This window comes from Oenanthe melanoleuca, chromosome 21 (assembly GCF_029582105.1).
Source record: "Oenanthe melanoleuca isolate GR-GAL-2019-014 chromosome 21, OMel1.0, whole genome shotgun sequence".
Taxonomy (NCBI): domain Eukaryota; kingdom Metazoa; phylum Chordata; class Aves; order Passeriformes; family Muscicapidae; genus Oenanthe; species Oenanthe melanoleuca.
Genome location: NC_079354.1, coordinates 4,143,074 through 4,167,627, shown reverse-complemented (window position 1 = coordinate 4,167,627; position 24,554 = coordinate 4,143,074). Strand labels below are relative to the sequence as shown.

General features: G+C 49.5%; 1 protein-coding gene across 3 annotated transcripts in view; it reads right to left on the bottom strand.

Moving 5' to 3' along the window:
- MEGF6 (multiple EGF like domains 6) overlaps window positions 1-24,554 on the bottom strand; it is an 81,285-nt gene that overhangs the window by 36,157 nt on the left and 20,574 nt on the right. For 2 of the 3 annotated variants that reach the window (XM_056508178.1, XM_056508180.1), the window contains exon 1: window positions 4,394-4,570. The exons of the other annotated variant lie outside the window; for it this stretch is intronic. In XM_056508178.1, the coding sequence (XP_056364153.1) occupies window positions 4,394-4,535 (142 nt within the window). In that variant the 5' untranslated portion in view covers window positions 4,536-4,570. Of the gene's footprint in view, window positions 1-4,393; window positions 4,571-24,554 lie in introns of those variants that run through there. 3 annotated transcript variants of the gene reach the window in all.

The following is a 24,554-nucleotide window of genomic DNA, read 5'->3' as shown; positions in this document are numbered from 1 at the left end:
ATTAAATAATTTTCCTCTGCACACACTTGGGATACTGCAAAGCCCTAGAGCCCCTGAGGCACTCCCTGCTCCTCTCTGTGGGCAGGATTAGCTATTAACAGACAGAACTGGCTCTGTTCAGCTCAAGAACAGGAAAACTGGGTTTTGGGAAGGTTTTATGTAGCACAGTAAAGTTTTTTGGTCTGAATTTAAATGACTATTCCACTGCTTCCCTTCAACTCTAATCTGAAACCATAGAGAATTTACTGTCCAAGAAACTTAGTGATGTGTTGAGTAAACTTCTTACTTTCACCCCATTACTCATACTCAGTAATTTTACATCTCCTCTCTCCGTGTCTCCTCTTCCCCCTTTGTACTTTTCACCCTCTAAATCTCTGTGATTCCAGAGGGCTGTCCCCATCCCCATCCCCATCCCAAGCCCCTCCTGGCCTGGGAGAGCAGCCAGTCCTTCCCTGCACCCTGACCATGGAATCACCCACCCCATCCCAGAGTCCCTCCTGGAGCCTCACTGATCCCTGCAGTGCCAGGGAGATTTTGGGACACCCTGCACGACGGTGTGACCAAAACAAATCTGTCCCCAGGGGCAGCGAGGGGGCAGATCCAGCCACCTCCAGATGTGCCCAGGGTCACCAGCAGGGAACACGGGCTGGGAAGCAGCAGGAGCTGCTCCCAGGGCCAGCAGGAGCAGCTCTGCTGCCCCTGGTGCAGGTCCTGGCAGCAGGACCCAGAGCCCTACGTGGCACTGCTCGAGCTGTGGCTCGTGGCACTGCAGGGTGATTTTCCTACTGGAGAACTGACAAAGTCTGCTTGAAATTAATAATACCAAAGGAGAGTAAATGAGAAGCATACAGGCTTCTCTTCAGCTGACTCTGAGCAAGCCAGAGCCGTGCCAGGACAGAGTTTGCCAAGCCCAGCTCTGCATGCACAGGGCAGAGGGGACCAGGCAAAACCAACAGAGGCAGGAGCCCAATGCAGCAAGGGCTGGGGAGTGGGGCTTGGAAATATCTCTGCTGTGTAAAGAAACTGGAGTTCATATCTTCTGCAAGGAAGGCTCATCCCAGCCTCTTTCCTGGGCAGAAACAATCCCTGAAACCTCAGACACCTACGTGGACTAACACAGGTAATAAAGCAATCAAACATAGGGAAGATGAAAACAAACCAAAAAAGAAAAGGGGCACAGAGCAAGGAGATGGCTTTGGCTGGCTGCACTCCCTGAGCACACACAGGTCCTTCCAGAAGGAATACTGATTTATCTCCAACAAGAGCTGCATGTCAGGGGGAAGAAAGTGGCAACAGCAGCTCTGCAAAGTATTAAATATTTGGTAGGGAGGCAGTTTATCTCCTTGCAGGGCTGAGGAGGAGGCGATGGATCCCAGCTGGAAGCAGGAGGAGCACTGAGGAGGTTTGCTCTGTCTGGCTGAGCAGCAGGGCCAGGCTTTAATCCCTGCAGCAATTAGCCTGGATTACGGAGCAGGGCTGCAGGGAAAAGGTTAATTAAAATCCATTGAGATGAGCATGTGTGGGATTTAGTGACTTTATCTTTCCAGTACCAGTTTGTTGAAGATAATTCAGCAATTTCAAGGAGTAAAAAGGCTGAATGGAGAGGACCCAACAGTCCCTGCTCCTGGGCAGAGGAGCACAGCCATCCCATACTATGGACACAGATTAGAATGAAAAACCCTCTGCATTACTCCATTTCTTGCACGTGTCACACAGTCCCAGCATGAACAGCCTGAGGAATTCAGATGCCCTGTTATTCCACACTCCCTGTGTGCAGATGAAACAGCCATGGCAAGGTCCAAGAGTGCAAGGAGGCCATGGGAGAGGACGAGGCTTCATCTCCTCTCTGCTACCCTGGAAGTTTTTTCCTCCTCTAGGCTGAGGAAGGACAGCTGGGAAGGGAAGGATTTGGGCAGTCAGAGCATCTCCACACCCTCAGCTTTCATCTCATCCTAAACCAGGCATTTGAGAAAGCCCTAAAAGCACTTAAAGAGCTTCAGGGATTATTGATTATTATTATTTCATTCCTCTGCAGCTGGGAGATGCCCAGAGCTTTCCCACACCACCTGTGCCATTCTCGGCAGCAGATTCCAAAGGTACCTTGGGAATGGAACGATTCAGAACAATCTGATGGAGTGAAAACGCTGCTTTGCCTCAGTCCCTGGCTTTATCCTCAGCTCACCTTTCCCTGCCCCCGAGCCCCGGGGCTGGGAGAGTCGCCCAGCTCCCACTTGAGCTCCCTCGGGATGGGGCTGTAATGAGGAATTACTCAGCACGGAGCAGAGGTGCACGCAGCAACAAGCACCCGGACTTGCTCTGGACTTGCTGCTGCTCTCACCCTCTCCAGTTTTCTTTCATCACTGTTTTATTCCGTTCCCTGTGCAGGCAGCCACTTTGGGTGGAAGATATCCCTGTGCCTTGCTGGGGAAACCAATGGATTCCCAGACACGGACTGGGAATGGAACCCCCGGGTGGAAATGCAGGTCGCTGTTGGAGGAGCTAATGGAACACGATCAAACAACAGCTCTGCTGCTTTCTGGCTGCTTCAGAGGTTCACTGAGAGGATATCACAGCACCAGGCCCCCACCACGGTGGTGATGGATTGTGAGACCCCAGCAGAGCACAAAGCTCCTCCAGTAAGGGCGGCTGTGTAAGGACACAACACCCAGCGCTGCCATCAGCCATTGCACCGACACCAGGAGCCAGCAGAGCCCTGTCTGCACACACAGGGCACATCAAGGCACCCCAGAGCTCAGTGAAAGCCGCACAAGGCTCCTCCTCCCTCTCCTGTCACCCGCGGAGCCGCCGGTGAGGCGCACACAGCAGAGCCTTGTGCTGGCGGCTGCGGCTGAGGGGACACGGCTGTGGGCGCGTGGGAGCTGCACACAGACACAAAATCACACCAAGACATCTGGGACTCCAAAAGCACAGCAAGAGAACTCCCCTGACCTTCCAAAGAGAAGCTCGGGCGGCAAAGGAAGAATTGAACAAACTAAGCAAACCCACAGTGATACCAGCTTAGGGTGAGTCACGAGATGGATAAAGGTGAGAAAACCCCTCACACCAAGGACAGAGACAAGCACACACAGAGCTGCCTGTCCACGGAGCTGAGAGGAGCAGAACCAGATGAATTCTGCGTTAGGGAAGGGAAGGTTGGATCCAGCACAAAGCTGGACCTCGGGAGACCGTCTTGGAGAGTTACTTTGAGCCAACACAGTTGGATGGAGACAGCAAACATGATCTGAGTTTGAGGCAAACATCTGATCTATAAATAACAAAGCAGCAACTCGCCCCTTTCTGAAGGTCTGGCACATCTCACAACTATTCTGATATCACTTTATAACCGACTGCTTGGGGCATTTATTTACTAGCATTATCTCAGGATGAGAGAATGCATTCCTTGATGTCTGCATTACGCCCAAGCATCCCAAATCTTCAGTGACCTTCACTTATTCTCTATTATTTCCCAAATCTCTACAAGCTTTTCCTGCCGTGGAGGTGGCCAAGCACACCCAGAGAGAGAAAGGGAGGAGAACTCACACCTGGCTCTGTGTCCCCATCTCCCACCCCACATAAACCACGTGCAGTGGGAGCACCCAGGGCTCCATCCCCTCCACCTGTTCCATGGGAAGTCTGGCCAAGTGCTTCCCACGCTGCAGCAGGCTGGGAATTGGCTTCCACAAGACACTGAGGCTGAATGTTCCAGTGCAGTGATCCCTGACACAGCTCCTCTGCCTGCATGCCCAGCTCCCGGGTTCCCCCTGCACAAAAACCAGCCCCAAATAACCAAGCCCTGTCCTGTGTGAGAATCTGCTGAGCAGCACCAGCATAGCCCCAACAAACCCACAGTCTCACCAAGAGAGAAAATCACCATTTCTCTATGTTAAAAAGTGTCAAATTTCACTTTTTGTCCTGAACTGGGGCGAGATCCTTTGGAGCTGAGGAAAAAACTGGATCTACATACCCTAGCAAAATGCATGCATTTGGCTTTTTTTTTTTTTTTTTTTTAAGGAATGTGGCACAGGAGCTATCTTTAACCCAGCTGGAGAGCAACAGATGTGAAGAAACTGCTGCTTCTCTCCCCCTCTGCCAGAACTGATTTTTCAGAGTAAAAAATGCACTGGATAATAACAATGATAATGATAATGATAATGATAATGATAATGATAATGATAATAATGGAGAAATAAATATAATAATACAAAGCACAGGCACATATACAGTATATACAGCCAGGTCACCAGTCTGTCACTTGGGTGGCCGCCAGGCTGGGACTTCCACCTGGCAGGTGGGGGATCTCTGGACAAACCCCTCGAGGCAGAGCCCAAAGTCCGACAGGAGCCCGGTTCTGAAGGGACCTTCCCCTTCCCAGGCCACCCGGTCCCCCACGTACCTGGGCGCAGGTCGGGGTACCCCGCTCGCCCCAGGTAGCAGGGGTAGCAGCTCCTCCACAGGTAGCGGTAGTTCTCGCCGGAGGAGCCCGGGATGCCGCTCAGGCAGCCCAGGCACCAGAGCAGCGCCCAGGGCCGGCCCATGACCGCGGCTCGGAGCGGGATGGAGCGGGGATGGGAGCGGGGATGAAGAGGTGATGAGAGCGGGATGGGAGCGGGGATGGGAGCGGGATGGGAGCGGGGATGGAGCGGGGATGGGAGCGGGGATGGAGCCGGGGATGGAGCCGGGATGGGAGCGGGGATGGAGCGGGACAACCGTGCTGGAACGGGACGGAGCAGGGACGGGGCAGGGATGGATCGGGACTGGAACGGGACGGAGCGGGGATGGAGCACAGAGAGAATGCGGATGGAGCGGGACAGAACGGGGCTGGAACGGGACGAGGCAGGGCTGGAGCGGGACGGAGCGGGGATGGAGCGGGACAGGGCAGGCTCGGAACGCGGACACGCCGCGGGCGCAGCGGGACGGAGCGCAGCGATGCGCGGGGCGGTGCGGGGCGGCTCAGCCGTGGGGGCGGTCCCGCTCCGCCCCCGCAGGTACCGCCGGGCCCGGGAGCGCCCGGGACACCCCGGGATGGGCAGGGGGCTCCCAGGGAAACCCCCGGGATGGGCAGGGGGCGCCCCGGACACCGCCGGGATGGGCAGGGGGGCTCCAAGGACACCCCGGGATGGGCAGGGGGCTCCCCGGACACCCCCGGGATGGGCAGGGGGCTCCCCGGACACCCCCGGGATGGGCAGAGGGGCTCCAAGGACACCCCGGGATGGGCAGGGGGGCCCAAGGACACCCCCGGGATGGGCAGGGGGGCTCCCCGGACACCCCCGGGATGGGCGGGGGGGCTCCCCGGACACCCCCGGGATGGGCAGGGGGCTCCCCGAACACCCGGACACCCCCGGGATGGGCAGGGGGCGCTCCCCCGGGCGCTGTCGGACGGACCTGGCGCTGATGCTCCCCCCCGAAATAAACCCGCGGATCTGCCCCAAACCGGGAATACAAGCAGGAGTGATCAGGATCTCCCCTTGGAGCACCAGGCTGGGGTGGGGTTACCCCAAACAGGGAGAGTTTCACTGTGGAAGTACCTTGTTACCATCACACCCCCCAAAAAAAATAAAAGCTAGCTGCTGAAACAGCACCCAACACCAAACCTGGGCTGTTCTAAAAATAACGACAAAAAGTAAAACTTAATCACCAAATTTAAGCTGAAATGAGGAACAGCCACCACGACTGCTCCAAAGAAAACCATAATGCTCTTTCCCATTTCCTGCAAGGCAGAGAATTTTATTTTACCTTTTTCATTAAATAAGAAGTAGGAATAGCTTATTGGATTTTCCAGAGGCAAACTCAAAAGCCTCATTTAACTTTCTGGAATGTTTTGAAACAATGTGCTCACAGGGCTGAGCTGGGGGGAGCAGGCCCTGCTACTTTGAGACGTTTTCACAGTATTATTTGGCCATAGTAAAATTCCAAATTAAAACTTGTGGTTTAGGCTGCAATGAATAGCATTCCACAAAAAAAATTTTGAAACAAGCTGAATCCAGGAAGAAAAGGATTTCATGCTATTGCTGCAGCAATTTCCAAAGGAAGAAGGTGGACTCCAGTCACGAGTCCCCTTTGCTGATTGTTCTAAGAGCAGCTTCCTAACATTTCAAGGGACCACTTCAACTCCACTTAATGTTTACACAAGGCAGCAGCCCACATGCTTCTCATTAATATTTTGATTTTAACAAAAATAACAAACAAATTTTTGGGGTCAGTTACTTTGTGGGGGGAAAAAAAGAAAAAAGTGACCTCTCTGAAGGATGCTGTGAATGTTTGGAAATGGTCTGGAGAAGTCCAGCCTGATGTGCTGCACACTTTGCTCAAGCTGCCTGGTGGGTCCACCAGAGTCCCCAGGGAAATGCTCAGCACTGAGGGAGCAAAGAGATGAGCAGAGAAGGGACAGGAGAAGGAGAAATATCAGAGGGGGCACTGAGAGCCACCAGAAATTCCATCTGCACTTCCCATGTTGTGCTCCCTTCCAGCAGCCCTCTCTGTGCACAGACGTGCTGCCACCCTGCCAGGAGCTGCTTTAAATCTATGAAATACTTCACCCATCCCAAAATACCCCGTGGCAAGACATGGATTGTCCTTGCTGGCCCAGACCAGGTGCTGGGAATGCTGCCTCCAAGCCCAGGCACTGCCATGGGGAGCACTGGCACCACTCCTGTAAATGTCCCTGGAGGTGCTGACAAGCAGAAATGAGCTGTGAAAAATGGGTTAGGCTGGGTTCTTCTATTCAGAAATGTTACCAAGACTTGTCTATCTTAAATTATCCCTGCCTGGAATGCAGATGGGTCACAGTGAGCAGCTCTTCAACAATTCCCTGACTCCTCAGACAGCCTCCAAAGTGACCTTTCCCCTGGGCTTTGTGACTTGGGAATTCCTCCTGCAGCTCCCAACAAAGAGCACTCGCCCCTCAGCCCGCAGAACAAGAGTGATTTCTGTGACAAACCTGTGACAAACCTGCTCGAGCCCATTTCCTTGGGCTGGGATAAAATCCTCACCGTGGTGAGGCTCAGACTGCTCTGAGGTGCAGCACAGGCACCAAAAGCACATCAGGCTTCAGCACAAGCTGAGCCCTGCTTATGTAATAAGTTATGCTTGGCCAGGTTGGAGCCAGTTCCAGCCTCCTTGTCACCTAATTTACTTGAGCTGATTAAGTTCCAAGAGTTGTTGGGAGTATGGCAGCACATGAGGATCAGCAGCAGGGCATCACCAGCACCCTTTAACAGGGAGCCAGCTGGGCTGAACCCCTGACTCCAGGGGAATTTCATTAGATTCACACTTAAAATTCTTGCATGAACCCAAAAAAATCAGAGCTGGTGATGTGGTGCTTCACAGCTCAACAGCATCCCAAAGTGAATTCATCCCTGCACACACAGTCAACCTGCTCAGGTAAACAGGAGTGCTGGAATCTTCATCCTAAACCAACCCAAACCCTGAACCATGTTTCTTCTGACATTTAAAACAACAACAACAAAAAAAAAAAAAAAAAGACTCCAGATAAGAGGGAATGGCCAGATGGAGACTGGGAAAGCAGAAACATGCAGGAGATAGAAATGGAAAGGAACAAGCTGAAGGATTAGGTCTGTGATTTGGGGCCAGCATGCTCAAATATATTCCAGACAGGTTTTTGAACTTCTCTCTGTGTAATATTAGCTGGGAACTAAACTGAGACCCCCATGTGCAGAATCAGGTTTATTCTGCACAATTCAGCTAAAATGTGAATTTTCATTTACTTTTGGAACTAGTGCCGTTGTCCTTTGAAGGCCATGAGAAGTACAAATATACTTCTCTATGTCAAGTGGTGCTTAGAGGGATAAAATAAACAAGAGCTTGTGAGAATTGTGGTTTAGGGGTTGGTTTGTGATGTTTTCTGAGAGCTCTCCATTGCTCCAACACGCCTGCTGCTGGGGCAGAGCCCAGGGCACATCAACACCTGAGCTCCCCTGGAACCTGCCATGCCTCAAACACCACTGTAACACAGCAAACCTGTTTGTTTCCTGTAAGAAACCCAACATGTGACATCCCCAAACCACTCTGCAGACAGCTTTTCCACTGGAGATCAGATGAGGAGTACAGACCATGCCCATGGCTCCTCCTGGCACCGATTCCAGGAGCATCCCTTGGGATGCAGCCACAAGGGATGCCACCCCCAGCCCTGCCATGTCCCACTGTTTTGCTTCCCTCATCACTGCTCATCTGGAAAACAGCAGCAGAAAAAAGGTGTGAAGTGCTTTGTTTGGGGCAGAGAACAAGTATTTAAGAGTTTCTCTCAAATTTGTTGTGTTTGTGATTCTTCTGAGTGTTCCCTTCCTCCCTGCAGAGTGAACCAGCCTCATCAGCTGTGTACTAGTGATACTGGTAAGAGAATTATTAGCACATAAACTGCATTTCTCTGCAGTCTATGGAGATCTCTGGATCACTAACTCCAAGCTGGTAAATAAAGATGGGAGCTGGTGCCACCTGGGGACTTGGTGCCAGCTCTCAGGGAGGTTCTCAGACCAATCCTCAAGGGCACAGCACTGACTGATTCCTCTCCTGGTGGCTTGAGCAAAGCAGCCCAGCCCTGGATAAATCCCTGCTACCTGAAATCCCTCTGCTCAGAAGGGAAAACTGCAGCTGGCAGCTGCTCCAGGGCAGGAATCACTCCATAAGGAGGTGCCAGGGGAGGGATGGCAGCAGTGCCCACCCTCATGGGCTGGGGACCAGCTGGGGGTCCTGTGGCTCTCAAGGTGCCACTTGTGGCCACCCCACCTCTCCTGACAAGCCTACTCAGCTCCCCAGCCAAACACAGCCAGAGATCTTTGCCTTTTTCTGCAGGGCTCAAACTCACCCTCCATCTGAGCCAAGCAAACAAAATTCTGGGTGAAAGGAGCTCCTGAGTTTGCCTTGTGATCCTGCAATGGTTCCCCACTCACTGCCTGTGCTTCTGCTGGGAGTGAATCAACACAATTTAGGCAATTCTGGGCAGGAAAAGCAGCACACTGAGCCATAGCATCCTTCTCCTTCTGACCAGAGGTCAGCTTGGGAAGCTCTGAGTGGCTGAGATGAGGTTTTTTCCTTTAAGACCTCTCCTACCTTAGCAGCACACTCTGGTCCCTGGTCCTTTCCTGCCTTTCCACACAAAGCTGATGCCACAGCAGAGCAGTTTGTTTAGCAGACACTTCAGAGAGAACTCTGGAAGCCCCAGCTTGATGTCACTCCAGGCCAGGAGTCAAATCCCAAGGATGAAGCCTTTGAACTGGCGACCTCTGAGCCCCCAGCTCCTCTTCTTGGGCCACCCTCAGGAGAGGTGCAAGCTCCAAACCCTCCCAGCCAGCTCAGGGCTCCAAAAATCTGACCCTGTGGTTTGGAGCTTTATTCAGGCTCCATCAGGACTCTGACCAACACCAGCTGAATATTTTTGCAAACTGTAAACATTAATCAGTGCCTTAAACTCTCTCTGTCTGCACAAACACAGATCCAGCCCCGTCCACTCCTGAACACATGCAAGAACATGTGGGGAGTTTGGAAAGAGCTTCTTATCTGATGTAAAAATAGAAACCAATGTAAAAAGTGGTGAGGACAGCAGGGTCCCCCTGCTGACACAGTAATGGGGTTGTTTGAGAAGTGCAGCCATGGGGGAATAACTCAACACCCACTTTGCTGGGGTGAAAAGATTTATACTCCAGCAAAGCAGGAGTGAGGCACCCCAGTACAAACTCTTCTCTCACTTAATTTAAGGCTTAATCTTCCCTAAGTGTCCTGTTTTGGCATGATGAGACCTGCAGACAGGGCAAATCCACACGGGATGGATGAGGACAGCAGCACTCAGGGCACCCACTGCCCCCAGACATGGAGCCACAGGCAATGAGGGAGAGAGGGAGCAAATTATTCCAAGAATATGTGCAAAGGGATGCACACTGTCCCCCCTAAAAGCATAAGAAATAAAGAAAAAAAAAAAAGGAAAAGAAAAAAAAAATTTTAAAGGATTGCTTGCTTCCACCAAAATCCTGAACCCCTTAATCATCAGAGAAGCTAATCCTCATCAGGGGAATTCTGGGGAAACTGGAAATATTTTCACTTGGCTAAGATAAGGACAGAGCTGTTTATTTCACACATCTCTCTACAGTGGTACAGAGCCAGGAAATACTTTTCAGTTATTTTCAACAAAACAAGACAAATGTACCAAATTGGCAAGAAAGTGACATTTTTCTGTGGAATTCTTTAATGTCCGAGCCGATATCCACAGAAACAGCTCTTTCCCTGTTCGTCAGCAATCTTTGCTAATTATTTGAATACTTTTGGCCTTCTGCTAAGCAAGCCAGTGCTGAAAATATGCAAAAACTCTGCCACAAAGCCATGACCAGGCAAAGCAGCCCCCAGCGTGCCCTGGGTGGGTGTTTCAATGCCTCTCCAGGGAATCTGAGTTTTTGGGCTGTGCTCTGAGCCTGGGGAAGGTGCTTTCCCTGACCTGCCCATGAATCCTGAAGCTGTGATACAATCCAAAAACTGTAATCTCGTTCTTGGCCCTGATGAGCAAAGAGCTTTTTGCATTTCCCTGACTCTGATCTGGAGCAGCAGTGCTCACACAGAGGGAAGATCCCACCCGGAGCATGGCAGGGCAAATTCCAGCTGTGGGAGCCCAAAGGGCACCTGGAGCACAGCTGGCACTGGGCTCACCCAGCCCCACCAGCATTTCCATGTACAGACAAACACTGGGGCTTCTCTTCCACCCCATTTTGGGAGCAGGTTTAATGCAGAACAGCAACACAGACCGGGAAGGAGAAATCTCATCTCTTTTAAGCCATAAAATACAAGGCATGGCCACGATTCCCACCTTGGCCACCTGGCCCTGCCTGTGCTTGAGATGCTGCACAAAACCAAACCCAGCTGCTTCTGCTGCAGCTCTTTTTCCCATTTTGAGCTTTCAGTGCCAGCAAGAAGAAGCAACAGGTACAAAACATTCCCCCTGGTTCCTCACCCAAACACTCCAGATGTCACCCAAAAGATTCCTGGAGGGACTCACATGGGTAAGAACACACCTGTTATCCCAACTCTCTGGCTCACTCTCTAGCTACTCTCTTGTTTATGGAAATGAGAAGACAAAACTTCTCTGCATTGTAGACCTGTTGTTTTAGAAGTTTTTCTTTCTTGTCCTAGAACTATTATCCCTTCCCACTAAAATAAACACACACAAGTGCCCTGGATAGCATTAATCCACAGAAATCTAAACTAAAAGGGTGGGAAATATAAAATAGACAATGTGTATACAATTTCTACTAATTTTTGTAACTCAAGTCGAGGATGAGACCTTACCCCAGCGAAACCAGAGCTCTCCCACCCCTGAGCAGGGTGTGAGCCAGACCTTGAAGGCACAGAGAGCACTTTTCTCAAATTACCTTTTATTAGAGTGAGTGACTAACCACCAGGTGAGAAGGGAGGAATCACCACCCCCTTGTTACCAGATCCCTCCTCAGTGGCTCCCACGGATTCCACTGGGGAGCTGGAGGAGTTAAACCTGGGCTTCTCCCCTGGAGCATCCTCCATCCTCCCCAAAATCCCCTGGAAGCCATGAACCAGAACTGGAGATGCTCTCCATCACTGCTAGACCACTCCATTATTTTCGGCTACAGACCAAAATCACCTCAAGTTTAGGAAATTCCAAGTTTCAGCTGGGCGTGGGGAGTATAAGGGGCGGTTTCAAAAAGATTTATCAGTTGCTGGCAAATTTTTGACATTTGGCACCAAGCGAGGCACTTCAAAAATGTATCTGTGTTTAAGCAGTTGCTTTTTTTTTTCTCTGTAAAGCAGCATTTCCTTCTTACAAGAGTAGAAAAATGGAGACTAATAGGGTTTGAAGGCATGGATGGAAGAAGAATGGGCTGCAGCTGTGCCAGGAACGCGCTTCAGCCATGCCGTGCTCCGGGTTTCCTTCTGCTACTGCAGATAAATCTTGGTTTTCCCTTGCTCACCCACAGCCAGCCCCATTCCCATGGCTCCCAGATCTCTGCTGCCTCCAGGGCCAGCTGCAGAGGGAATCCTGTGACAATCTGTGGGGATGGGGAGGGTGGCAGAGACACGGCTGGTGACCTTGCAGGGCCCTCCCTGGAGGTGGCACTTTTATTCAGCATAAACCCAGCCCTGAAATAACAGCAGTGAAAGGTGTCTGCAGGCAGCACACAAACCTGTCAAGTCATGAAGAATTAAATGCATTTCCAGCCAAGAGCAGAGCAGGAGAAGGACAGCGATCAAAACAAGGCTGGTGTGATCAAAGAGCCCCAGAATTTAATTCCCTCAGCCTCCTCTAATTCGGTCCTGTCTGGGCTGGGAGCTGCTCAGAAACACCAGACCGTGCAAGTTTTGTTTTACTTTCCAGAAATCCCAAGACCTGCTAGAGCTTAATGAAATCCCCAAGGGTTTATATTTGTTTAATCCCCTCTCCGCAGCAACCTGCCGGCACTGGGAGCCTGCAGCTCATTCCGAGGGCTCTGGGCAGGGCAGGGTCCAGGCAGGGAGCTGCAGGAGCACCCTGCAGGTCTTAAGAGTATGGATTCCATAAATCCATAAATTCTAATTACATTTTCATGCAGAGTAAATGCCTAAATGCAGGGTCTGTTGGAGGGGAGGTGTGGATCCAGATGAAGCCAGCGCTGCACACCTGAAGTACTACTACTACCACCATTATTATTATTATTATTATTATTATTATTATTATTATTATTATTATTATTATTATTATTATTATTATTATTATGTTTAACTGCAGTTTTCATATAAAATTCCCTTCAATCTTTCAAACAGACCCAGCCTCAGCAGGTTCCCTGTAAGCCCTGAGTTTCTCCAGCAGATACAGAATGATCCTTGCCTCCCCACTTTGTCAAAATAAGCTTTGTGGTTGGGCTCTGCAAACACTCCTGCAGCTCCCTAGAGCTTGTATTTATCGGAGCATTATGGAACTTCCTTCCTCTGTGGCCCAAACACACGATCCATAAATAAAGGGAGGAGTGTTCCTCATCCCCCAGCTCGCCACAGGCATCACCACCGGCTGAGGGTGAGGATTTTCATGATTTTAGGGCTGTTTGGCCACACTGAGTTCTGTGAGCTTTGGACAAACTCTGCAGCTCAAATCCAATCTGAGGGACTGGTCCTGGCTTGGACTGGACACAGCACAGATGGCTCAGGTGCAGCTGCTGTGTCCAGATCACTCCTTTCCTTCACAAATTCAACTTTTCAGGTGATTTTTCCTAACAAAACAAGCCAGTATTCAATAATACTGCCAAGCCCCCTCTATCCTCAGCAGTTATTATTTGTTGTTATTTGTATTTCTTGCGCTCCCTGTTTATCGTGGGGAGACACAGAGCACTATTCACTCCTCCTGGAGATTCCCACAGACCTTTGAAACCAAGTATGGGTCGCCTCAAATCACCCCACAGGCTCCACCAACACTTGATTTCCAAGGTCACACACAGTGGATGTCGAGGAGCTCCTGGAAAGCTTCTTTGTTTTATTCAAAGTCCCGTGGAAACATAAATAAATTCAATATGAAACTTCATCCATGATTTCTGTCAAAACCGTTTCAAATAATCCACTTGCAAAATACCTACATTTGCTTTTTGCTTCCAGGGAAGAGTTAGAAAAGAGAACATTGCTCTGAACTTTCACCCACATAGAACATTTTTATCCCAGATAATCCGGGCTCATTTAAAAAAAGAAAAATTCTTCTTTGGAAGAATCCCATCCTGCTCCTCCAGCCTCGCACCTGTGCAAGATTTGTTTCAAATATATTCTGAGTACAAATGCCTCCCAAGGAAGGGGCTGAGAGCATCATTCCCTGCCTGAGGCATCGTTCCCTGTCCCGTGGTCCTCCTGCAGGAGCACCTGCACCAATATCCCGTTCCTGTGAGCAGACAGGTTGTTTTGGAGGATTTACAGGTAAACCTGCCTTAATCTGGAGGGTTCAGAGCCTCAGGACCCCGGCTGGATGTGGTACCCACCCTGCCCTGCCCTGGCATTCACCAGCTCCCCCTGCGTGACTCCTGCAAGGGGAAGTTTGAAATAAAGTCCTGCTTTATGTTCTTTATGAGAATTCCCAAGGCGTTTAAAGGAAAACAGAATCCCAGCACATCTGGTGTTTTGTTATGGAAGTCGCACACTCCCACATGAAAGGAGCCGTTCACGTTTAACCTGATAACAAACCCGCACTTCTCCCTCTGCCTTCGGGCTAAGAGCCATCAATATTCATGGCCCATTGTCAGGTGATTTTACAGCTCCGGTAAAAAAGGCCTGAAGGGAGCTGAAATGCCAGAGGCCCCCATTTGGAAGCGTCTGGCTTTCCCTGAACAACTTCCCAGCTTTCCCAGAAAGTGACAGCCGAGCCCGGGACAGAGGGCAGGGAACAGGAATGTCTGTGCACTATCCTGATGGCCCCTGTGATGGTTTAGAAAGCAAAACCGTTGAGAGACTCCAGGTCAGAAATACAATGTAATAGGAAAAAAAAGAGAAAAATAAAATACATGCAATAGTACAAATGAAAAACCACTGACAGTGTCTAATACAACCTGACACCCTGCTGGTTAGGGTGGTGATAGCAGTGCAGATTAAGTGGTGTTGTTGAAGCAGTGATCCTGTAGGAATCCTGGCAGTGATCCAGTACCAGTGATCTGGCAGCTCCTGTCCTCTGGAAACCAGTGGGTAAGGGCAGCTTTGGTGTTCCAAATCTCAGTTTTTATCTAGTTAGGAAACGTTTGGTTCCCCCCCTGGGTGGAGCATCTCCCAGTGGGATGATGTAATTTTATCATGCACTGGGACTCACTGGCCATTAACAGGAGATATCTCCTGGAGGGAGGATGGGTCATGGGAAATATAAAGAACATTTTCCCAGCTGGTTTTTAACAGCTGGCCCATTAGCAGAGGATATCTCCCACAGAGATAAGAATCACTGCCCCGCCTGGTTTAACAGATGGTGATGGAATACAGACTTTTGGGCACATCTTTACATTGTAACCTGGGACAGCCCCTAAAGGTGAGAGAGCTCTCCAGAGCACACAGAGCATCTCAACCATCCCCATGCTCCCCATGCCCTGGGAAGGAGGACCAGGGTCAAATTCCCTGGGAAAAGAGGGTCCAAATTTTGATGCCAATGTGCCAACATTTGCCCCATCCTAGCAGCTTCCTCACCTCGGATAGAGCAAGCAGATTGGGTTAATTCCCAATATTCAGGGAAAGCCACCTTGCTGCTGGGACTATTCCTTTAGCAATCCTATAAAGGCAGATTTATTTGGAAATATTCTCTATAAATACAAGGAATATACCCCAAGATCATCTGGGATTCCAAAACCAAATGTTCAAACCCAGGATTATTGTCCCAAGAAGGTCAGGGCTCCAGAGCTCACAGCACTCACCTGGAGCCAGCAAAGGCTGGAGGCTGCCCTTCTAAATTCCAGATCAATTTCTTAAAAAGAATGGTCCTGAAGTAAATAAAACATGTGAAAATCTGCTTTTCCAACAGAATCTGCACTTAGATCTGCAGCGTTGCATACATACACATAAAGGTAATTCTTATCAGCAATGGGTTGGGGTTTTTTTAATAATTACAATGATCTTTTAAAAATCTTTTTTCCTGGTGGTTTAGTTGGTTGGTTTTGTTTTGGTTTTTTTTCTGGGGGGGTTGTTTGTTTGCTTGGGGTTTGGGGGGGTTGTTTTTGGTTTTGTTTTGGTTGGTTGGTTGGGTTTTTGTTGGGGTTTTTTGTAGAGAAGTAACTTTCCATAAGACAAAAAGTAAACAAAAGTTTCTGCGTTTTGTTTGACAAAAAAAAAAAAAAAAAAAAAAAAAAAAAACCCCAGCCTGGTTTATACAGACTAAAAGTGGTTAAAAATGGGGTGAAAGTGTTTTTCTCTCATTCTGAAGGGATAACTGCAGCTCTTGGATGGGAGAGAGGCACTGCAGAGAAAGCAGCTCCAGGGACAGATCCCGAGTGAGCAGAGCCCAGCAGAGATGCTCTAAGAGATGCTCTACCCCCTCCCTCTGGCCGAGAGGACACCTCACACACTCTGGCTGCTCCACGCTCTCACAGAGAATTTGGGTAATTATTCCCTAAAAATGAGGCTGCTGTAGCACGCCTTCCTGTCCCAGAAAGGCTGTGACGTCCTGGCGATTTGACCCCTTCAAAAATCATCAATATTCCCCCAGGAACAAGCCCTCCTGATAACCTAAAGGAAATCAGACAATGCTTTCTCCAGGACTAAAATGCAAGGAGTCAAAGCAAGGGACTGGCTGTGGGTCCTGCAGGCACTTCTGAATTTGGGATGAAAGAGGAGCCTGTCCTCTGTTGTTTCTCTGAAATTGTGCCAGGGGGATGAGCTGGAGCCAGGCTGCACAATCCTCCCAGTGTTGGGGCTCTGCTGAAGTTTGCCAGCACACAGGGATTACACACAAAATCCAGCCTCGGTGGGGTTTTTGTTTCTTTGTTGTTTTCCTTCTTCCTTTCTGTGTCGTTTCCCCTCTCTCCAGCTCAGCATCCTCTGGGATTTGGCACCCTGGTGTTCCAATCCCTGTGCCCCATGGTACTGCCAGCAGGGGTGCAAAGACACAAAGGTATAACTAGAGTTGTGAAAAAGAGAAATCATAAGGATATATTTTTGGTTTCCCCCATCTCCAGAATCCCTATCCAGATTCTCCTCCTCATGTAAACCCAACGCCTTTCTATGGATTACATCAAACACTGAGACAAGCCCAGCCTGGCTCCTCCTGACCTGCAATAACAGAGACATCATGAAGCAGCCATGACAGACAGCACCTCCAGGAAATCCCTTTTTTTGGGAACAAAAGGAGCCTGTGCCTGCTGGGAGCTGCGTGGAGCAGATTATCAGTCACAGCTCTGCAGCTCCTGCAGTGCTCAGATAATGCTGAGTCCGTGCCATGGGCACTGCTTCCCACAGGCTTTTCCTTCACCCCTTATTTCTCCCTTCATTTCCTATCCAAATTGATGTCATCTGTCATCTTTGGGTAGTTTTTCAAACATTGCTGATGTATCTGGTGCTTTCTAGTTTTTTTGTTTATCGTGGTCTTTAACCTGACAGGAGGGTGCAGCCAGGTGAGGGTCAGGTTCTGCTCACAGGGAACAAGGGGAAACAGCCTCAAGCTGTGCCAGGAGAGGGTCAGGCTGGTCATCAGGAGGATTTTCTGCATGGAAAGAGTGGTCAGGCCTTGGAAGGGGCTGACTCCCCATCCTGGGTGTAGCACTCAGTGCTCTGGGCTGGTGACAAGGTGGGAATTGGGCAGGTTGGATTTGATGATCTCCGAGGTCTTTTCCAAAATTAATGATTCTGTGATTCTGTGATATTTTCCTCATAAATGGCAAGGCTGTACCTGCTATGACAGGTGCATGAGGCACTTCTGGGGTGTTGTTAAGCTGTGTGGGTGTAGGAAAAGGCACCACCACACATGGAGAGATCCCACATGCACCAACACACTCACGTACGTGCCCTGCCTGGGTTCTGGGGAGTCCCAGGAGAGATGGAGAAGGGACCACAGGCTCACTTTATCACTGTGGCATCATTCCCACACGTACCAGCTGTGATGTGCAATCTGACACTCCTCCTCAGTGTGAGCCAGCCTCCCCAGAGCGATTGCATTATCAGTCTTGGCTCCCACGAAACTCCTCACAAATATAAATATGTCAGATGGCCAAATAAGGTTTAATCAATACCACAGTCAGGGCTTTCAATCCTTGTGAACTTCAAAGTTGCATAAGCAAGTTGTAAACTGTGCAGGTCTTTTGGAACTCGACTCCTTGACATGGAGGTTAAGGCATGAAAAGTTGTGAAGGGTTTTATCTGCCTTTAAGGTATTTATTTTTTACAGATGAGAAAAATTGAGCTCAAATATTTCAGTGGTTCAGTTCGGGTAAACACATTTCTGCTCATTGCTTTTCCAGCTGCCTCCTCCAAGGTGAGGGAGCCACACTTCCAGGGAAACTGCACTGGGAGTCTTCCTGACCTAAAGGAGACACCTGGGACCTCTTCATCTGCCTCCATCCCACTGGAATGTGTGTGCCAGGTCAGCACAAGGTGCTGCTTTAGGCTGGGCAGATGTTCTGGGGCAACATCCACAAGAGAGGCCAGCAGACATGGACCTGAGAGTATTCCCACACCTGTGCCAGGTGTCTCCACACAACTTCTGTTAACAGGCAAGGCAAAGTGTCCATCAAATGTTCCCTCTCCACTCAGATCACACATTTTTTCCTATGAATGTTACATCATTTGTTGTTTCCTCAGCTCCTTGACCAGTATGAGCCTCGGGCAGATTCACCAGAGACATCCTCCTCCTCCTGCCCACTCCTAAATCCTGCCACTGGTTTCTACCTGCTGCCATGCCCAATTTGTTGAGAGCTTAGGAAAATTTCTGCTTGGTACTCCCAAAGGAGCTGGGGAGGTGGGACAGGTCGTGACATCCAGACCAGCTGCTCCTTTCCCCAGGTCACCCTCAGGCTCCCAGCCCTGCTCCCCTGGAGCCAGAGCCTGGCTTGGCTTAGCCAGGTAACCTGAGACACTCCACTTCTGCCATAAAACCCTAGGAACTATAAATATCTCCCCATGGTGGAGAGAATTCTTTTTTGACACATTATATAATGGATGCAATAAAAAATATACTGTGCCTGGCTGCCTTTCCCAGGCTTTCCAAAGCTTCCTTCAGGAGCTCAGAGCACTGGCTGGCCTTTGATGATTTTTTTCCACTGTATGGCCAAAACTGTTTAATGGGAAGACGGGAAGATGACTCTCCTGGGAAAGAACCTGTATTCCTCTTACAGAGAAGGTGAAGAGACTTCCTTCAAAGTTTCCAACCCTTTGAAGCAGCCTCAGCTCTGTGAGATCACAGAGGCTTTGCCAAGGCTCAGCAAAGGGAGGTTTGAGTGTCTCCAGCAGGTTTGTCCCATTTTTAGTTGTTTCTTGCAGCAAAGTCTGTGCCAGGGTGAAGCTCTGTGCTCACTGGGGAGCTGGTGACCTGCAGTGGTGTGTCCCCATGGCAGGTGCCTCCTGAATGGACACCAGGGACCAAGACTTGCTGCCAGCACAGCAGTGAGAAAAGCACAGAGCTCCTTCTCACCACTTACAAAGCCAAAGAGATTCACGCAGAATTAAGGGGGGAAATTGAGCAAGATCTCGTTGGAGGGTTTAGAAGAAACACCCCAGCACAAGGCTGAGCTGTAAAGGGTTCAAACAGGGAGGAGTGGATGGCTCTGAGCACCACACGTGCCCCAGGTCTGGGCTCCAGACATCCCTGGGCTCATTCCCATTTCTCCAGCTGGACATCAAAAGCCTCTCCTACCTCATGAGCCCTTCTAGCTGTGATTCCTAACACGAGGAGCCTGGGAGTGCCCATCTCTGCACTGGGGCTTGACACTTTATTTCCAGGAGCAGCAGTGACAAAAGATAAATCTCTGCTGCCAGAGTGAGAAGCGAGAGTTACGGGCATGGCAAGAGTCAGTGTGACATCCAGGTGCTTCACCTATCAGGTTTAAACTCACCCATGAGAACAGGAAGCTCATGAAGCCACACTCCATCCCAAAGGGAATCCTAAACCAGCACATTTCAAAGTGCTGCAGCATTGCTGCTTGCTCCAGCCAGCTCCCAGATTTTGGCCAGGACAGAGCCAGAGGCTGAAATGCCACAAGGAAGGGCTGTGAGGAGGGGTCAGCTCTGCCCCTCTGCCCTTGGCAGCAGCTGGGGTGTCAGTGCCCACCTCTCCCTGGCTCAGCTGCCAGCACACAACGGACAGTCCGTGTCTTACACCAGGCACATCCTGGGAAAAAAGAGCCTTCTCCAAGTCTCTTTGTCTCCATATAATTAAGCTCAATACAACAAAGCATCCAAGTGGGGAGAGCGCTTTGGGAGGTTCTCAAGAGCCGTGGTCGTGTTTACAGCACAGGAAGGTTTGTGTAAAATTATTGATCACCCATCTCATTATTCATATTTCCCCACAAATATTGCCCCTCATGTTCCCAGATGCATAATGGGTGTCAAGAGTAAGAACCTTGGAAAATAAATGGAAAAAGTTACACTAGCAAATGGCTTGTTTATGCCATAATTGGTATTAGGCAATTAATGGTGGGATGAAACATCACAGTGCTGCAGAAAACAAAAAGCAATGCTGGGTAAAGAGCATTTAATGAGCACGTTTTATGTCGTCCTCAGCAAGTTTACTGCCAAGCCACAAAAGACATTTATACACACTCCCTTTTGTCTCTAATGAAAGGGTCAGGGCTACTCGCTTCTGGGGAGATTCATGAGTTTAAAAAAAAAAAAAAAAAAAAAAAAAGAAAAGCATAAATGTAATATTTTAAACTGGAAATTCACCTCCTTGAAGGAGCAGTTGTTTAAGGTGGGAGAGGTTTCCTGGGCAGGGCCAGTCCCAGCACAACCAGGTGCAGATCAAACACCTCCCCACAGAAAGATGGGGCTCAGTGACAGCCAGCCACAGGGACCTATTGTACAGCTCCAATAGCCAGATATGCCAAATATCTGACATTCCAAAATCCCCACTATTAATGAGGTGAGATCCTGAGCAACTGGGGGAAAAGGAGACTGAAATAATGTATTTTTTTGCCAGGAGTCACTACTCTCCTGTGCAATCCAGGACAGCTTCCCAGCCAGTATGGAGAGGGATAATGCCTAAATCATTTTAAACCAGAAAAATTACCTGCTCTGCTGCTTCCCAAAACTCATTTTCTACATCTGTTTCTCCTACACATTTCAAGCATCCCCACTCTCCACTGAGCATTGGGAAAGGTCAAAGCCAATGCTGCATTTCCAACCACAGAACGTGCCAGGATGGCATCATGGAAGGGACAGGCACCTCCAAACACATTTCTCAGAGAAGATGCAGGTCCTTTTCCCTCTCCTTTCCTGCATCTCTGCCACAGGAGCCCGTGGAATGCTCCTCTCTTCCTCCTCATGCAGACACAGCCCCAAGGCAAGGCCAGCACAGAGCCAGGTGGGAACAGCCATGGGAAGTGCTCAGGAAAGGGAGCTGCTGCCCTTGCTTTCCTTATAATGAACCTTTCTTTTAGGTTTGAAAAAAATGAAAATGACCTTTCAGGCCATTTCTAGAAGGGAGCTTGCTAAAGTGCTCTGACTGGGAGATACAGGCAGGAAGGAAGGAGAATGAGTTTCCAAGGGCCTGGAAAATTGTGTATTCACAGAGCTCAACAAGTGCCCTGCAGCGAGGTATTGAACACATGGAACCTCACAGAAACCTCAGATTCCTGCTGATGAAAATCCTGGGTAAAGTGTGAACATTTTCCTAATGAATGTATCCCTAACTATACCACGAGTGCTCTGTATTCCTATTTTTTAACCATTTCTTCAGTTTAAAAACACACATTTTTTTCAGGAGCATATCCTGTTGCACCAGAGACCACAAAGTGAAAAGCCATGTCTTCTTCACACGTAAGTAGAAAACCATCTCCAGCATTCTTCCAGTTAAATCCTTGGAGTTTTCTGGGGATTCATTTTGCAAGTTACATGTAAAATGTAATTTTATGGTCAAGTTTATCAAGGCAAATCCTGACCGAGCTCCTGAAAAAATACTAATCAACACACAGTGCCTGGTTTGGGGCTGCACAATTCCATGATTTGCCAGCTGAAGAGCAGCCTGACAACATCTGAGCTGGCAGGAAATAGTGGGAATTCAAGCTTCTCCCGATGAAAAGAGCAGGGGAAGGGATGGACAATTTGCAGCTGGTAAGGAGAGGTATCCTCTAATGACACACATCTGGCATCCATCAGCTGAAACCCAACACCCCTCACACAACAATGCCAAGGAAAGGCACAGCATCCCTGGATGCTCTTCAAGTGCTCAGAACCCTCCTGCCCCTCTTCTCCACTGAACCCAGCCAGGGGAGCTCAGCCCCTGCTGGTTTTACACCGGGCTGGGTTATTTTGGCCCTTTGATCTCTGACAGTCAGATCAGGACCATGAATCACAGACCTGACTCCCATTACCCGTGATTCAAAACAGCTCCTGGCAAGGAGAGCTGGGTTGGACCTCTGGGAATGGTCTAGCCAGTCTTTAAGCAAGTTACATAAATCTCTAAAGGAAAAGAAACCCTATTTTAGCCTAAATTTTGGCTAAAATTCTACTTGCATTAGCAGAGCCCATCTGCAGCAGGGTCCCACCTCAAACCAAGGCTCTGCCACCTGCAGGACCTCGTGGAGATGCCATGATTGAAGAAAGAAGAACCTGGGAAAGGCAGATTCCCTTAGTGGGGTGAAAACCACCAAAAACTGCTTTCCAGTACCAGCCCAGTGGCTGGTGGCCACTCATGGGGCTGGACCAGCCAACAGTGCCCAAAAAGCTGCAGCGTGCCAGGCTTTGCAGCCAACATTCCAGCACAAATGGAAAGTCAAGCACACAGGAATGACTTCAGAGAGCAGCTCGGGGCCTGCCGTGGAGAAGGAGCTCTCTTGGCACCCTGAGCTGCTCCAGTGAGGGGTGGGAGGCTTTCCAGATCCAGGGGTTTATTGGCTTGGAGAGGCGGGAGGACGGGCAGTCAATATCCATTAATGCAAACTAGAAACACCTGTTGGGCTCCAGAGCTGGGGTTTGGCTGGTTTACAGAGAGCCAGGGTGGAACAGGTGCCCCTGTGGCCAGTGGGAATGTGGAGGGGCTGCAGAGGCCCCTCAAATGCTGAATTGTGCAAGGGAAAAGCGGCTGCACAGCTACACGCAGCACATGTGTCACTGTCTGCAAGCTGAGCCACAGGAAACTGCAGCCCCATAAAATTAAGTGTGTCTGGGAGGAAACCAGCCATGCTGGGGCTGGGGAATCTCAGCAAAGAACAGTGAGGGTTCCCTGGACTCTCAGTCCAGAGGTTCCTCTGCTGAGGAATGTGCAGTCCCAGGGCCACAGCTCCACTCCTGACACAGCTTTGTTGGTTCTTCTGGGTCCCTTCCAACCCAGGATACTCTAAAATTCTATAATTCCATTATAAAGAAGCTGCAGAGGAAGAAATTCCCTGAGCTGGTGCTTTGATCCTGGTGCCACTGATGCAAGAGGAGTCCCATTTTCCATTTGAACTTTGTATAACAGTAAAAAATGACCATTAAAAACTCCTTCACTGGCTGGTGCCACCTCAATTTCTCTGTGGGGGTTGTTAGTGGCAGATTTTCTTCCTTCTTCACTATCAAACAACTCAGGCTGCCCAGAATATCAATCTCCAGCTGAAGGGAAAATCACAACAGGAAACTTGGATCAAGAATGTGTGGAAAGTGTCCTTCTTTCCTCACATAACTCACATGGATTAGAGCTCTGGGGAGCAAACCCTCTGAGCATCTTCCCAGAAAAAAAAAAAAAAAAAAAGTATTTGTAACGAATGGAATCTCAACATGTGTTAGTTTCTGAATTATTAAATCGATTATACTCTTGTGCTGAGCCCATGCAGCATGAGAGATAAAACAGAAACACAAAAATCAAAAGGCAAACCTGTTGCTGAGGTGGGGATAAGGCATTTCAGAGGCTGCTTGAAAGATGTTATCACCTGCCAGAGAATATGGCTTTAAAACGATGCCTCAGAGAAGGCAGCACTTAATGAATTAAAAAAATGTTTTCTCCAACCTTTCCAAACCCAGACATGGAAAGCATAACATACCAACAATTTATTGCAGGCTGTGTGTTTAAGCATAAATTAGTTGTACAAATTGCAGGCAGCTTTGCATCAATGTTTCTCGTTCCTGCTGTGGTCCTCACTCCTCATCTCACTCACCAATCCTCCTCTTTTGCTTGGGACCTGGCCCTGTGCCCATGGCTAGTGTGGCTCCCACACCACTGATTTTCAGCAGGTCCTTTGAAAACAAGGGAAGATTTGGTGAATGATTGGACTTGGTGGTTAAAGGTCTTTTCCCACCTAAAGGATTCGATGATTCTGTCACAGTCAAGCTGTCCCCTGTCATTTCTCTTTTGTGAATATGCTGAAGAACTGAAGATTTTAATCTCTCACTCACAAACATGTTCTCTCTCATTGCAGGAAACCAGGAATTGGTGAGGAGCTGTGAGCTTGGAATGGTCTTTGGCTACCTGACCAGGGGGATGGGCTCAACCCTTTCCAGAAACGATCCAAGAATTCAGCTTTAATTCAGCCTCCTTCGCATTCCTGTAACAAATCCTTCTTATTACCAATTACACTATGGGATCCCAGGGCTGCAGTTACACTGGAGCATTTCACATTGCCTGGAAAGTAACCCACTCTCCTCCACAAATGTCCCTTGCCTCACCTCCAGCTCACAAGCCTGGCTTTCCTGGGGTGGCTTACGGGAAGAAAACACCTCGGGCAGACTTGGCCGCTCTCAGAGCCATAAACCCTGCACAGCCCTCACCCAGCTCTGCGACTGGCTGTGGCTTTGCAGTTTTAATTGGTCACAGCTGGCTGGGGAGCTCCAAGGAAATCCTTTGCAGGGAGATTAGAGAGGGGACTGCAGCTCTGCCACGGGACCGGCGCTGCTGTGGCAGAGGAGGGGTCACGGGAGGTGCCAGGAGCTTCAGCCCTCGCTGAAGGGGGTGCAGAGCTTTGAAGATCCAGCCCTTCACA